Source organism: Drosophila persimilis, unplaced genomic scaffold (assembly GCF_003286085.1).
Source record: "Drosophila persimilis strain 14011-0111.01,24,50 unplaced genomic scaffold, DperRS2 tig00000000-arrow-pilon, whole genome shotgun sequence".
Taxonomy (NCBI): Eukaryota; Metazoa; Arthropoda; class Insecta; order Diptera; family Drosophilidae; genus Drosophila; species Drosophila persimilis.
In genome coordinates this window covers 13,699,146-13,713,358 of record NW_020825288.1, presented here as the reverse complement: position 1 = coordinate 13,713,358, position 14,213 = coordinate 13,699,146, and the positions used below count along the sequence as shown (strand labels likewise).

At 49.0% G+C, this 14,213-nt stretch overlaps 5 protein-coding genes across 6 annotated transcripts; 3 read left to right on the top strand and 2 right to left on the bottom strand.

The window, feature by feature from the left end:
• Positions 1-1,487: 1,487 nt before the first annotated feature.
• On the top strand, positions 1,488-2,595 carry LOC6588576. The gene is made up of 2 exons (XM_002013585.2): positions 1,488-1,537; positions 2,081-2,595. Exons 1-2 carry the CDS (start codon positions 1,529-1,531, stop codon positions 2,531-2,533), a joined length of 462 nt encoding a protein of 153 aa, XP_002013621.1. The 5' UTR covers positions 1,488-1,528; the 3' UTR covers positions 2,534-2,595.
• A 1,214-nt stretch (positions 2,596-3,809) lies between these two features.
• LOC6588534 (DNA-directed RNA polymerase II subunit RPB2) lies at positions 3,810-7,746 on the bottom strand. Its single transcript, XM_002013584.2, has 4 exons — positions 7,664-7,746; positions 5,375-7,543; positions 4,373-5,307; positions 3,810-4,309 (listed from the first exon to the last, which is right to left on the bottom strand). Exons 1-4 carry the CDS (start codon positions 7,683-7,685, stop codon positions 3,905-3,907), a joined length of 3,531 nt encoding a protein of 1,176 aa, XP_002013620.1. The 5' UTR covers positions 7,686-7,746; the 3' UTR covers positions 3,810-3,904.
• Positions 7,747-8,394: 648 nt separating this feature from the next.
• LOC6588646 (RPII140-upstream gene protein) lies at positions 8,395-9,443 on the top strand. Its single transcript, XM_002013583.2, has 4 exons — positions 8,395-8,578; positions 8,643-8,808; positions 8,870-8,958; positions 9,019-9,443. The coding sequence occupies exons 1-4, from the start codon at positions 8,406-8,408 to the stop codon at positions 9,374-9,376; spliced, it is 786 nt and encodes a 261-aa protein (XP_002013619.1). The 5' UTR covers positions 8,395-8,405; the 3' UTR covers positions 9,377-9,443.
• Positions 9,392-10,954, bottom strand: LOC6588643 (twinfilin). Its single transcript, XM_002013582.2, has 4 exons — positions 10,895-10,954; positions 10,757-10,834; positions 9,895-10,670; positions 9,392-9,840 (listed from the first exon to the last, which is right to left on the bottom strand). The coding sequence occupies exons 1-4, from the start codon at positions 10,917-10,919 to the stop codon at positions 9,682-9,684; spliced, it is 1,038 nt and encodes a 345-aa protein (XP_002013618.1). The 5' UTR covers positions 10,920-10,954; the 3' UTR covers positions 9,392-9,681.
• A 180-nt stretch (positions 10,955-11,134) lies between these two features.
• Positions 11,135-14,092, top strand: LOC6588612 (abl interactor 2). Of its 2 annotated transcripts, none has more exons than XM_002013581.2 (6): positions 11,135-11,197; positions 11,375-11,741; positions 11,795-12,420; positions 12,483-12,570; positions 12,735-12,922; positions 12,983-14,092. In XM_002013581.2, exons 2-6 carry the CDS (start codon positions 11,386-11,388, stop codon positions 13,144-13,146), a joined length of 1,422 nt encoding a protein of 473 aa, XP_002013617.2. In that variant the 5' UTR covers positions 11,135-11,197; positions 11,375-11,385; the 3' UTR covers positions 13,147-14,092. The 2 variants fall into 2 exon arrangements, with proteins under 2 accessions (XP_002013617.2, XP_026840796.1); XM_026984995.1 differs by having other exon boundaries at positions 12,480-12,570.
• The last annotated feature ends 121 nt before the right edge of the window (positions 14,093-14,213 follow it).

The window sequence follows — 14,213 nt, the reverse complement described above, 5'->3', positions numbered from 1 at the left end:
AGAAACAAGCAACATACTCTTAAGTATTCCACTTTTACACGATTCCCCCGACAGCATGCGAATGGTCTCATTAAGAGCGTACGCTTCTTGGCCCAAAAGAATGAAATCAAAATGAAAACGAGTCCAAAACGAAAGTACAAATCAAATATGCAAAGTGCGGACACCCACAGCAGTAATGAGGAGAGGTCTCTCCAACTCTCCGGCTCTGCCTTCAGATGCGCTGCAATTAATCAGTCACGAATCTATGGTCGAGCGAAATCGGGCGAAAAAAATGTTTTGATTATGCGATGATGGGTTGTCCAAACGGTAGTTATTTTCTTTGGAAGTTTGTTTTCTTGCCGTTGCCATTTAGGCCATAATTTCACATTTAAAGCGATTAAATTTCGCTTGTTGACAACTCTTGTTATGTTACTTCAATTAGTCTTGGTTATTTATTTTATGGTACCATTGAGGTTGGTATGATGACTTTTACCAGATGAAATGTGTGTATAGCCAGCCCACCTTTCTTGTTTTATTTCACTTAACTTTATTTCTAGGGCTGCCTTAACGTGCAGATTTGCTGCAGTGGTGGTTCTCGTTGTCGAGCTTGTAATTGATTTGCAGCTGGTCCAAGGTGCGTATGATTAATATGCCAGCAATCATCAGCAGCAGCAGCAGCAGCTGCTGCCGCACCAGTAGAAGCCGCAAACAAAATGTATTTATCTTGATCGTCTGCCCCTCCACTAAGCATAGAAATTATTCAATTATTACTTGTTAAGGAAAGAGACAAACACTCGTAAAACTATCTAACAAATGTGCAAAACTCTTTACCAAACTCAAGGCAGCGCAAATATTTGCTAATTAAGCATTTCTACGTGCCTAAATATACCTCTCTGAGTGTTTTTTGTTCCCTACAATATTTATTTTGCTTACCATACAGAGGCAGTAATAATAAATTTGACATCACAGCATAAAATTACCGGCGGCAGCTGCCGAATGTAAGCCTGGAACCGAGCCTGAGCTCATCGTGCAGCTTAAAACCGAATTGATTGATAAATATTGTATGCTGATAGCATTGACCCGTGCGGATCTCCGACCTACTGATCAATTAATAGCACAAATAATGAGTGATCCCCCAGCAGCAGCAGCTCTTGGCCATCTTTAGCGTTGCGTTTGCACAACGTTTGCAATTTGTTGACAGCTCTGCTGCTGCCATTCGTGACTCCATGGAACTCCAGAACTCCCGTCCGAATCCAGAGTCCGCCTCTGCCTCTGCTTGAGCTTCAGCTTCAGCCACAGCTTCAGGCCCGACTTTGGTGGTAAATGAAGTTCGCTTGGCCTTGTCGCACGCCAGTCTGCCTCTGACATTTGCACGTCGCGCTTGATCGTTCCGCCTTCGCCTCCGACTTCTGTGATATTACTTTTTATTGGCCGAAAGAGCAGGAGTGCCAAAAATAATACAAAACAAAAAGAAGCGAACCAAAGCCGCTTACAATATCACAAATTCGATTTTTGTCGATCGAACTTGAGCTGTGATTTATCAAACGCAATGGAAACGGTAATTCAAAGACAAGAATCGATCCATAAAGAGTGTCGAATCATCTAAGATTCCAGCACCTGCCCCATCAAAGTGTGTGTTTTGACTGGAACCGATTCCGGTTGGTCACATTTCTCAATTAGTTGAATCAGATCTGGAGATCAAGTCGATATAATTAGATATGCAAATCGCTGTTTTATCGCTACTAAAAGTTACGACTTGGTTCTTTATTTTCGGCACGATTTATCGCCAAAGTGTATTAAGTAATGTTGAGCATCGATTATAGGTTTCTTCAGACCATAAATCGCATTGATAGGCACTTTTTGCTTCAATAAAGGTTACACCTCTATTTTTTCTGGATTTTTACTCAATGAAAATTCATTTGGGGGTTTCCTTCAAGTATTCTTCGTCATTAGGGAATCTCTGAATTACAAATTCCTTTATTGTTAACATATGTATCACCTTAACAGGGACCTTTCCCTTCTGAAGATCTAACACCTCAGCTTTTTAGTTTTCTTACCTCCAGTAGTTTTCTAACAGCTTTTATCTCTTATCTCCCCCTAGCTCTGCCCTTTCCTTCGAAACACGCTTAGCCTTGTCTTACTGATGGTCTCCCTTCAGTCGTCCTGGGCGGCTCCTGCTCTGCGCTTCAGTGACAACGAACTGGATGAACTGGCGGCCTATCCCACATCGCCCAGCCAAGTGCTGCCCATCCAGCCGCTGCTCATCTATCCGCAGCAGCGAGCAAATCTCTACCAGGCACGTACCCTGGGAGGAAACGACGACAGGGACATTATTTTCGTGAAGCTGCTGCAGGACAAGTCCAGCGGGTACCGGCCCAAGCAGCAGCGCCTCGTTGTGGAGGAGGAGAAACCCTCGCAGCGCAAGGAGCTGGGCCTGAAGGACTTCTTCTACGTGAAGGCCCGCACCAACGGGCGCTTCAGTCACGAGCGTCTGAAGGTCTACAGAGTGCCCGAGTTCTACGCCATCAGTGTTTTCCGCAACGGAGATACATAAGTAGAGGGGTGCGAATGCGCTGCACCTTAACGATGCACAGCAGTAATTTAAGTTATTTTTAAGACGCTATAAATAAATACCATACCTCAGGACGCCTTAAGTGCAGCTCTCGTTGCTGCTTCTGTGTTCTGCTGGGGGCTGAACCTCTTATCAGAGACACTTTGCGTGAGTATTTACACGCAATTTCAATTATTCATCAAACAAGGCAAAGGCGCTCCCGCACGGATCAGTCTGCTGAATGATGGGTGTCAGCATCGCCTTCGCCATCGCCATCAGCATCAACATTCGCATCAACATCGGCTCAGACATGAACTTGGTCGGGGCTGGAGCCACGTCAAGCGGCAATTAATAACTGTCACTCAATTGGCGGCTTCGGCGCACGTCGAACTAAAGCTCCAGCCTCCTCTCTCCTCTCTTCAGACACAGCCCCAGCTCTACCTCCACCTCCATCTCCACTTCCATCTCCAGCTCCGGCTTCGTCAGGCAGCAACAAAGAACTAATCCCTTTTGTCATTGGGCGTCACAGACCGCGGGCCACAGCATTACGTCAAAATCAAAGAAAGCAACAAAAGCATAACAAAACATAAAACGAAATGGAAATGCTACCTACTCAAAGTCGAACTGTGGATACACTCAAAGCAGGTGAAACTTTTATATTGAATTTAAGAAAGGCCCATGGATTCATTGTTTAAGAGTTCTACGAGTACATTAGTATCACTAGTACTGTGCTTGCATATGGATCGCAGAAAATTATCTTGATCTAAAAAGATACCTTCTGCATTTCCAATCCATAAGAGTACAGCTCAACATCCTTTGGTGTATATTTGTCATCTAGACTTCTCTAAAGACCCCAAAGATTAGTTTTACATCGAAAAGCTGGCTCCTGCTAATCATAGCACTCACAATTTGTAAGATACGTCTCTTTGATTTACTCGAGCGCTATACAAAGGCATTATCTACCGCTGTATAAAATTCCACTATTATCAAATAATGTTAGTACACAGAATCTAGAATATTTAATATTTATTGATACTCATATTACTTCCCAAATCTTCCAGCATAGGCCTTATACCCGATTGAAAACAATGCGAAATAAGCAAATAAATAAATCACATTCCGTTTGAAACTCTTGAACTCTTGTCAGACTTTCGCCCAAAAATAATTGTAGGCGGATGGCTTGTGGCACGTCTGGGGGCGTTTTTAAAATGCAGCACAAGCATTCGCTCCAATTGCGCGAAGGGAGACAATGGAGACCGTCAGACAGAAAGAAATTGGGTGTCAATTATGGTAATTTAATAATTAACTGCTAATGGGAGCTGCTGGGAGGAGCTCTTCAATCTTGGGCTTAGGGCAATTAATAGGAGCGCTCTGTCAGTTGACCATCAGACGGGGCGCAATGTTCATGGACATCAGCTCCTGGAAGAGCAGCTTGGCCGCGTACGGAAGGCGCACCTGGGAGATTTGCGTCTTGTTCTTGCAGCCCTTGCACTCGAACGTGTTGTTGCGCAGATTGGCGATGGCGATCAGGCCGCAGAAGTTGCATATGTGGACGCGATACGGATCGGAGACCTCGAAGAGACGCTCCCTGAGGAACTGGGCGGCACCGTGAGATATCTGGCAATCGCGCTCCATCTCACCGAAACGCAGGCCGCCGTCACGGGCTCTGCCCTCCATAGGCTGTCGCACTAGAATCTGGACAGGGCCGCGGGCACGTGAATGGATCTTGTCGTCCACCATATGCTTCAGGCGCTGGTAGTATGTGGGTCCCAAGAATACCTTAAGCAGAGGAGGATTTCCATTGAAAGAGAGCTCAAAACTGGATTTCCCTGTGTGACTCACCTGAGCATTGATCTTTCGTCCTGTGTGGCCATTGTACATGACTTCGTTGCCACGCAGATGGTAGCCATACTCCTGAAGGAAAGTGGAGATCTTCTGCACGTTGACGGCATCGTTGAAGGGCGTGGCATCACCGATTTCCCCCTTGTTGGAGCCCAGCTTGCCCTGCAGACACTCGATTAAATGCCCGATTGTCATACGAGAGGGGATGGCATGGGGATTGATGATGATATCGGGGGCCAGTCCCTCGCAGGTGAAGGGCATGTCTTCCTGCCGATACTGGATCCCACACGTTCCCTTCTGTCCGTGACGGGAGGCAAACTTGTCGCCGATCTGTGGGATGCGCACGGAGCGCACTCGAATCTTGCAGAACTTGTAGCCCTCGCTGTTGAGGGTCAGCATCACTTGGTCCACGATGCCCGTCTCGGAGTTACGCAGGAAGGTGGATGCATCTCGCTTGGCAAACCTCTTGGTGTTGCTATCCAGCTCGTCGTCGTTCTCCGGCAGGGTGATGGTCTTTCCAATCACTACATCGTCGCCAGAGACACGAATGCCAGGGGCAATGATGCCGTCGTCGTCCAGTTTGTCGTAGTGGGCATTCCTCATGCCCTGGCAGGTGCCGCGATGGGGTTTCTCAAAGTTCTCCTCCTGATCGCCCACACGCTTGTTCTCCGAATCCTTGTAGGACCGGTAGAACACCGACCGGAAGAATCCTCGCTCCACCGCCGAGGCATTCAGGATGACAGAATCCTCCTGGTTGTAGCCCGTGTAGCAGAGAATGGCCACAATCGAATTGATACCGGCGGGCAGCTCTCTGAAGCGCAGATACTCCATGGATCGGGTGGTGACGAGCGGCTTCATGGGATAGTATAGAACATGGGCCAGCGTGTCCATCCGCACATGGAAGTTGGTGATGTACACACCCATAGCTTGTTTGCCTGTAGAAAGCGGATTGTATGAGTATAAGAGTAGGAATCATACTCCAGAAGGGAATGGAGTCCTTACCCATAGCACTTTGATAGGTGTTACGCGGACTCTGGTTGTGATCGGGGAAGGGTATAATGGAGGCGCAGACGCCGAGGATCATGGCCGGATGAATCTCGCAGTGGGTGTAGGTCGTACAGTAGGCATAGTCCTTGTCCTGTTTCAGATCATACGGCGACATGGCGATCATGACCGTTTCCTCTTCAAGGGTATCGATGTACTCCACCACGCCGGAGGCCACCAGCACCTGCCAGCTGTAATTGTTGTAGTCGCGCTCCTTTAACATCTCCACATGGGTCTTCTTCAGCAGCAGCGATCCATTCTCCACGATCAGCAGCGGCCGACAGATGCGACCCGCATCCGTGTAGATCCTAATCTCACGGTCGCGAATATCACGGATCATTGACACCTCCGACACGATAATGTCCATCTGGCGACGCAGTTTTCTGAGCGTGGCCATCAGCTGCTCGGGATCCCGATGGATGCCCACCCAGCAGCCGTTAACAAAGATTTTGGTGGCATCCGCAATCGCCGAGGGTGCAATCTCCTCCAGATTCTCCATGGACCACTCCTCCAAGAACTCCAGAATGGGCGACGGCTGTGAGCCCACGGATATGTAGGCCATCAGAGCCAGATTCTTGACCAAACCGACGGCGGCTCCCTCCGGAGTCTCGGCGGGACACAGCATGCCCCAGAGCGTGTTGTGGAGCTGGCGGGGTTTTGCCAGCTTTCCGTCGCGACCGATGGGCGAGTTAACGCGACGCAGATGGGATAGGGTGGAGGCGAAGGTGAGCCGGTTCAGCACCTGGGAGACGCCTGCACGCGCTTGATGGGCCTTCTTCTGGTCGCCCCAGTTGCCGGTGGCCAGGGAGTAGCGCAGGCCGTCGGTGATAATGTTCGTCTTGATGGCCAGCTCCAGATTGAAGTCCTTTCCACGATCGATGAACTTCTGTGTGTACATTCGCACCTCCTTCATCAGGTTCTTGAAGAGGCCGCGGAAGAGGAAGGCCAGGAGGGGTCCGGCCAGATCCAGGCGCTTGTTGCCGTAATGATCGCGATCGTCCAGCTCTCGGCGACCCAGCGAAGCCAGCAGCAGCCGGTGCACCATGTAGCCGAGGAAATACGCTTTCTTTGTTTCGCAGAAATCGGAGACGCCCACATGAGGCAGCATTTCCTTCTGCAGGATCTCCTTGGCGTACTTTATACGCTTGTCCTTCGTCACGCCGGGCCGGGCGCCTCGCGCTCCGATGAAGTTGAGGGCCACGTTTTGCTCCTGCACCACGAAGGCCTCGTCCAGAGATGGCTTCACCATTTCCATCATCTCCGGATCGTCAAAATCGTAGATGATGTGCTCGAGGATGTCGCGATCGGCCACGAATCCCAGGGCACGGAACACAATCATAATGGGTATCTCCTGCTTAATGTACGGCAGGATGGCGATGATCCTTTGGCCAATGGCGGATTTCTTGATGTTCTGCGAGCCTCGGGCCATCATGTTCACCCAGAGCGTGGATGTGGGTCGCGAGCTATGCTCCAGGCAGGAGCGTATCTCTGTCTTGAAGGCGTACTTGCCATCCTTCATGCTGAAAACATACACGGTGTTTGTGGCCATCTTCTCCTGGGCAATCAGCACCTTCTCGGAGCCGTTAATGATAAAGTAGCCGCCGGGATCCAGCGGGCACTCGTTCAACTCGGTCAAATCACGATCCGTCAGCTGGGAGAGCAGGCAGTACGTGGATCTCAGCATAATGGGAATCTTGCCGATGAAGGTCTTCTGGTGCTGCGTCTCCACGGGATCCAGGCCCTCCACATTCTTTGTCTTTGTGATGTCCACGTACAGGGGGGCCGAGTAGGTGAGGTTCCGCAGACGCGCCTCGTTCGGCATCATGGGACTGGGCGAACCATCCTTCTCCCAATGCGTCGGCTTCGACAGATAGATCTGTTCGAACTTAAGCGAGAATCTCGGCGGCGTCTCCACCTCCCCGGATGTGTGCTGTGCCTCTGCCTGCAGCTCGATGGCCGGTGAGTCCTCCACAATGCGCTGCACAGACATCTGAATGAACTCATCGAAGCTGTCCAGCTGCTGCCGCACCAGACCCTTCTCATCGAAGTACGCGTTGATTACGATCCAGCAGGCCTCCTGCCACAACTCGTGGGAGATCTCCTCTGCATTCTCCTCCTCGAACAGCTCTGCAATGATGTGTTTATTAGTAACAAACCAAAGGAAAGCGCGAGCGGAGCGCCAGTGCTCCATGCCGCCATGTTAGTTTTTTGCTCAACAGCGTGCCTTGTGGCATCTTTTTTTCACACCTTCCTCGTTGTCGTACATCATTTTGTCGAGTTTGCTAGAGTGCAATAGCACTTAAAGCATATAAATAAATAGTACTTTATCGACTTAATCTTATTTTAAAACTTAAAAAACAATATTTCACAATAAATGGTCAAAACCGCCGATAGTCAGTGTGACCGTGGACTTTTCGATAAAAAATGCGGTCTGGAACGAAGAAATATACCAAAATATACCGTCTCATTTTAAAAATATACCGTAAATATACTGACGAATTCGAGTTATATTATACATATTCCTCGTTTTTAATATTCCGTCGAATATTACTAGCTATATAGAACATTTAGCCATGCCATCATAGTTTTATACGATTGATGAATCAATTTTCTACAAGATTGGATAGTTTTTAATCCTTGCTTTTATTGTAAAAACTGGGTTAAACAAAATAGTTCAACAAAAAAAAACAGTCTCAAAGTTGCTGGTATTTGAAGACGTGATGCGTGTATAGCCCTTTGTACACCCTATTTCGCTAATTTTATATGAAGATCAAACGTAATTTATTAAAACCTTTTCTCAAATTGATATTCTTTAAACATATTCAAGTACATTATTAGTATCTTGTATATATTTATGTCGATCCTGATACCTACTGAGCCTTGGAAGACAAACGTATTCACAATTCTATAACATTCATTTCCCCCAGGGTGGTCAACAGCTGGTCTTTCGCATGTTTTTCTTGTTATTCAACGGCGATAATATTTTCGAATGAGTTTTTTAAGAAAAGGCGGCCGGTTTCTGATTGCCGGCATTCTGCCGGCCATACAGGACTCTCCCGACGACATCGTCGACAAGGAGAACAAAACATACAAAGCCTATTTGGCCAGCAAACCGCCAAATGAAACCGGACTCGAGCGCCTGAAGCATATGTTTACGATTGAGTGAGTAAAATGTGGATAATAAGAACTGTTCCAGGACTAATGATAACTATCCATGGTTAAACAGTGAATTTGGCAGCATATCCTCGGAGCTAAACTCCATTTACCAGGCCGGGTTCCTGGGCTTCCTCATTGGAGCGATCTACGGCGGCGTTACACAATCGCGGGTGGGATACATGAATTTTATGGAGAACAATCAGGCCACAGCCTTTAAATCCCACTTTGATGCCAAGGTGAGTGTCTGGCCTACACTTTTGAGCGCTCTAATCGTATAGCTTTGAGTTTTGATTACAGAAAAAACTGCAGGATCAGTTCACAGTGAATTTCGCCAAAGGCGGCTTCAAATGGGGCTGGCGTGTGGGTCTTTTCACGACCTCCTACTTGTGAGTGCTTCAAGCAGGAACTGAAAATAGATCCCAACTGACTATTTGTCTCTCTTTTAGTGGCATCATCACCTGCATCTCAGTTTATCGCGACAAATCCTCCATTTACGAATACCTTGCCGCTGGCTCATTAACTGGTGCCACCTACAAAATGAATCTGGGTCTTCGGGGCATGGCTGCTGGCGGCATTATCGGTGGCTTCCTTGGTGGCATTGCTGGCGTGACTTCTCTGCTGCTGATGAAGGCCTCGGGCACATCCATGGAGGAGGTGCGGTACTGGCAGTACAAGTGGCGAGTGAATCGCGACGACAACATTCAGGCGGCATTCAAGAAGATGTCAGAGGACGAACACCCCGAGCTGTTCAAGGCCCACGACAATCGTGTGTCCGAAGAGGTATCCCTGGACTCCGTTAAGTAAAAAGTGTACAAAATGTAGACTTAGATCAGAGTTTAATTTAAATAAATTGCATATATGTCCATTTAAAGTTAGACAGAAATACATTTAAGGAAGCCCACAATGGCTGCTGCTATGCGTTGTTTCAGTTGGTGCCTAGTGCAACTAAGGATTTGGATACGATTCAGGACAGTAAAGACTTGGATACGGAAGACACAACATAAAGAAGAGAAGACATGCATACATGTAATATGAAATAAATTAAATGCTTTGCTAGGAAACTGAAAGTAGAAGGTGCAGAAGAGCATTGACTCGGTGGGGATTTCGATTCAGACTTGGTCTTCATTGGAGGGACGCGTGAGGCGCTTGGCGCCCCGATTCGGTGGGCCCTTGGGCTTGGCAAATGCCGGACGATGCAATATCTTTTTTGGATGCAGTTCGTCCAGCAGGTAGGCTTCAGTCAGCTCGTTACCGTTGTCGATTTCCAGCTGAAGGAGCATAAAATTAGCCGAGGAATCGGAATGGCAGACCTTTCCACATACCTTCTTAACCACATCGACTCCCAGGGCCGCCAGCTGCTCGAGGAACGGCGCCTTGCAGCTGGAGTACATCATGCGCTCGCGCACTGAGCACGTGTATCCGGGCATGGAGTAGACAAACACATACGACTCCTGGTAGTCCCCCTCGTGAGTGTGCCGGAACAGGAACAGATGGTAGCGGGCATGATCCTCTGGCACCTGCTTGGGCAGAGCGGAGAGCTCTACCTGGGCCGCATGGGACACATGGATGCGCTCCTCCTCCAGATCGATGCGAAACTGCAAGTAGTCGTAGTTGCCACGCACCAGATCCTGTACAGAGGCCACCGTGGCGTCCGTCAGGGGGCAGGAGATACCTCCAAGCGTCTGGTGCCGTGTGTTCGTGCTGATTTCGGTGTGCACCTCTGTCTTGCGCAGCTCCTTGAGCTCTTCTTCGCGCGTGGTCAGCGGTGCGGGAGCAGCAAAGTCCCGCTTGTGCTTGCGGTAGCCCTCCAGCGTGGTCTCCTCCAAAGTGGTGGCGTGCAGCTCCTCTGTGATGTACGCGGAGCCGAACTCCGTCTTGAGTGTGGCCTTGGTGGAGGCATACACCATCTTCTGCCGGATGCTGGCCGTGTCCGGGATCCAGCTGATCAGCAGCCAGCTGTGGCCCAGCGGTATCTTTGCGTCTAGCCGGTACAATATGTAGCAGGGCACAGTCTCCTCCAGCAGCGGCCCCAATAGCTTATCGTAGTCGCGCTCCCAATCCTTCTTCACATCAGCTGTGGCGCTACAGCTGAGCTGCTCTGTGGGGGCGGAAGAGAGGCCGGAAGCCGTGTGCTTATCACTGGATACACAGTATACATAGTGTGTATAAGTAGATTCCACTCACCATTCTCTATGGATACTTTTACCACCCGCAATTTCCCGTTTTTGGCCTTTCCAAGCACCTTTGCCAGTTGCTCGTTAGCTGCGGAAGCACAAAGGAATGTTAGCCTTGCTTTTAATTTGCGTATAGATAAGAACTAACCTCGAATACCCGTTTGATGAGACATTTAAAAAAATAAATCCAATTGTATCGAAAGAGATTATTACTCACAACCGCCTAGTGGGACCAAAGGTTTGGTATGAAAATACCGTACGGGCATATTCATAATATACGCAACGATAGTGCAGGGCCACCATCGATAGCAGCTCGATAGTGTAATCGATGTTTCTCCAGCTAACTCACGCTGCGCTTGGTAAAATGTAAAGAAAAACTGCATTTAATTGCATTTAACGCGACCAAATCGACACAAAAAAGCATTTATAGTGCAATCGCATAGTAAATAAAGTGAGTAGTAATTAGGTTCGGCGTTTATCCACGGTCTGGTGGGTAATCAGAGAGCAGCTCTGTCGCTGGTGAAGCATTCGCAGTCGCTGCCGACGTCAGCAGAGGCCAGTCACCGCCCCAAATGTTTACATGCCGTGAAAAACGAAGTAAAGCTGATAGTTTTTCCTCTTTGGACAGCATCCACACCCATGTTAACCGAAGCCCCCATGGCCAGTGACAACATAATGGACGAACTAGCATCTTTGATACGCACCGAGATCCCCGACGGCCGCCAGAGCCTGCGAGACAGCTACACCAATCTCGAGCGGGTGGCCGACTACTGCGAGGACACCTACTACCGGGCGGACAACAAGAAGGGGGCTCTGGAGGCCACCAAGAACTACACCACCCAATCGCTGGCCAGCGTCGCCTACCAGATCAACACCCTGGCCTACAGCTACATGCAGCTCCTCGAGCTGCAGGCACAGCAGCTCAGCGAGATGGAGTCGCAGATGAATCACATCGCCCAGACGGTGCATATTCACAAGGAGAAGGTGGCCAGGAGGTAAGCGCGGTGTCTCCCCTGTGTTCTGTTTGATATTCAAACTTTCTTTCCAGGGAAATTGGCGTCTTGACTGCCAACAAGGTGAGTTCGCGGCAATTCAAGATTGTGGCTCCGATCAATCCGGAGAAGCCCATCAAGTATGTGCGCAAACCGATCGACTACTCGATTCTGGACGAGATAGGGCATGGCATCAACTCTGCCCAGCACCAGGTGCGTCAGAAGCACCGCGGCTCCAGCCACGGGTCTGTGCAATCCCTTATACCGCCTTCGGTGGGTCCGCCGCCCACCACCAAGCCCCCGACACCGCCGCAAATGTCGCGTGCGGGCAACACGGGCACCCTGGGCAAGTCGGTGAGCAATACCGGGACGCTGGGCAAGAGCTCACGGGAGTACCGCACTCCGCCGGTGGTCAATCCGCCGCAAGTGCCCTCGCACTACGCTCCCAACTATCCGATCGGGCATCCGAAGCGCATGTCTACGGCCTCGTCCAGCACCACTATGACCACCACCACCATGGGCGGAGGAGCTGCGGGCAATGAGCGTGCCGCGGGATACAGTGCGCTGCCCATGCCCCCAAGCCAGCAGATAGCCACGCATGTGAATCTACCCTCGGCGGGCATGATGCAATCTCTGCCACCGCCGCCGCCTACCACCTACGACGACAGGAGCAGTATGCCACGTGAGTTAGCTTGAAGTGATGCCCCCAGCGAAGGCTAATAATCGCTTCTTGATACTTAGCAGCTCCTCCATCGCCGCTGACGGTGTCGCAGCACGAGATGACCGAGCAGAGCCACATCGGAATGCATACGCTGGGTCGCAATATCAACAGGTAAGTCGCATCCCGCAACCGCATCCCCTGCATCTGCCTGTATATGTAACTCATTTCATTGTTCTCTATGCAACATCCAAGGAATCCGAATCGGTAAATTGCATGTTACTTCTCTATGTTCCACATATATCCGCAGCACTTGATTAACCCTTGACTTTGCACAGGAATCATTTCAGCTTGAATTTCGCACGTCCGGGCTCGCAGTCACCGCCTTTGCCGCCACCGCCGCCGCCAGAGGATGAGCACCAGGACTTTGGCAGGCCACGCACCTCGACGGGCCCCCAACTGGCGCCCATTGTGCCCGAGGATCAAAATTTACCTGGCTGGGTGCCCAAGAACTTTATTGAAAAGGGTAAGGCTATCCCTGCGTGTGGGTCACCGTAGAACATAATATTTATTGAATAACTTTCAGTGGTGGCCATCTATGACTACTATGCGGACAAGGATGATGAGCTCAGCTTCCAGGAGAGCTCGGTGCTGTATGTGCTCAAGAAGAACGACGATGGCTGGTGGGAGGGCGTCATGGATGGCGTGACCGGCCTCTTTCCGGGCAACTATGTGGAGCCCTGCGTCTAATTAGAGCTGCTGCGGCTGCTTCGTATTCTAAAAACATGCCAACCATTACAATAATCTGCATTATCTGGTCTGTTCCCGTCTTCAGCCGTTCCCAAAAGAAAACTCGAGACTTTACTAAACTCTTTGCGATTTCTTTTGGAAGCTAAAGACCGGCACAGACTCGTTTGACAATGACGATAACGATTTTGAGCATATTTTGATAAGGACAATTATACAATTACACCCACATACATACACACAAACACTAGGCACAAGGCGAGAGCAAGTATTCCATTGTCAGACTCTTCAGAAATCAGCCTCAAGCTGCATTTAGTCTAATACCAAGCACAGGATCCATTGTCCACATTCCGAATTTCCGAATGGGAGATCGAAGAGGGATTCGGAGTACATTTGGACCGCATTTAGCAGAGCTCTGAGAGCGCGTTTGCTGCCAACTCAAACTATTTACACTTTAGTAGCAGAAAATATTGCAAAAAGCAAGTTAATGATTAATAACGAAAGACATTCGAATCCTATATCTAGACGAATTCGTGTCCTGTCCACCCCCGGCCCGCATCCGTGGAAAGCCAATCCAAATATTTGCCCACAGTTTTGTCAAGCGATTTTTCTTTGTTTGTTTGCCTTCCGCTTGGATCATTATCCCCTTTAATCCCCCCATCCATCCAGCAATAATGCCGTAGGTTATAAAAATTTCAGTTAGCATTTAATTCGTTAGATATTTCGTATTCGTTTGCGTTTGCAATTTCTTTTGCCTTTGTCTGCACTTTTACGAACCGCAACGTGAATATTGTTTGCAATTATATATTTAGTCGAAATGGAAATGGAATTGCCCGAAAACGGAATCAAATCAAATCTATACACAATATGCAACACGCTCTACCATGTACTCGTACTCGTAATTCGTATTCGTATGAATAATAGCTAATAAAAATTTCAATTACTAGACCGCGCCAGTCCTTGTACTCTTGACCGTGTAATTTTTCTTGACCTTCACGTGTGTGTGCCCATAAAGGAAAATTTCTTAATTGGAGGGAGGCCCTGCCAAAAAGTGAAATGCAAATGCAAGT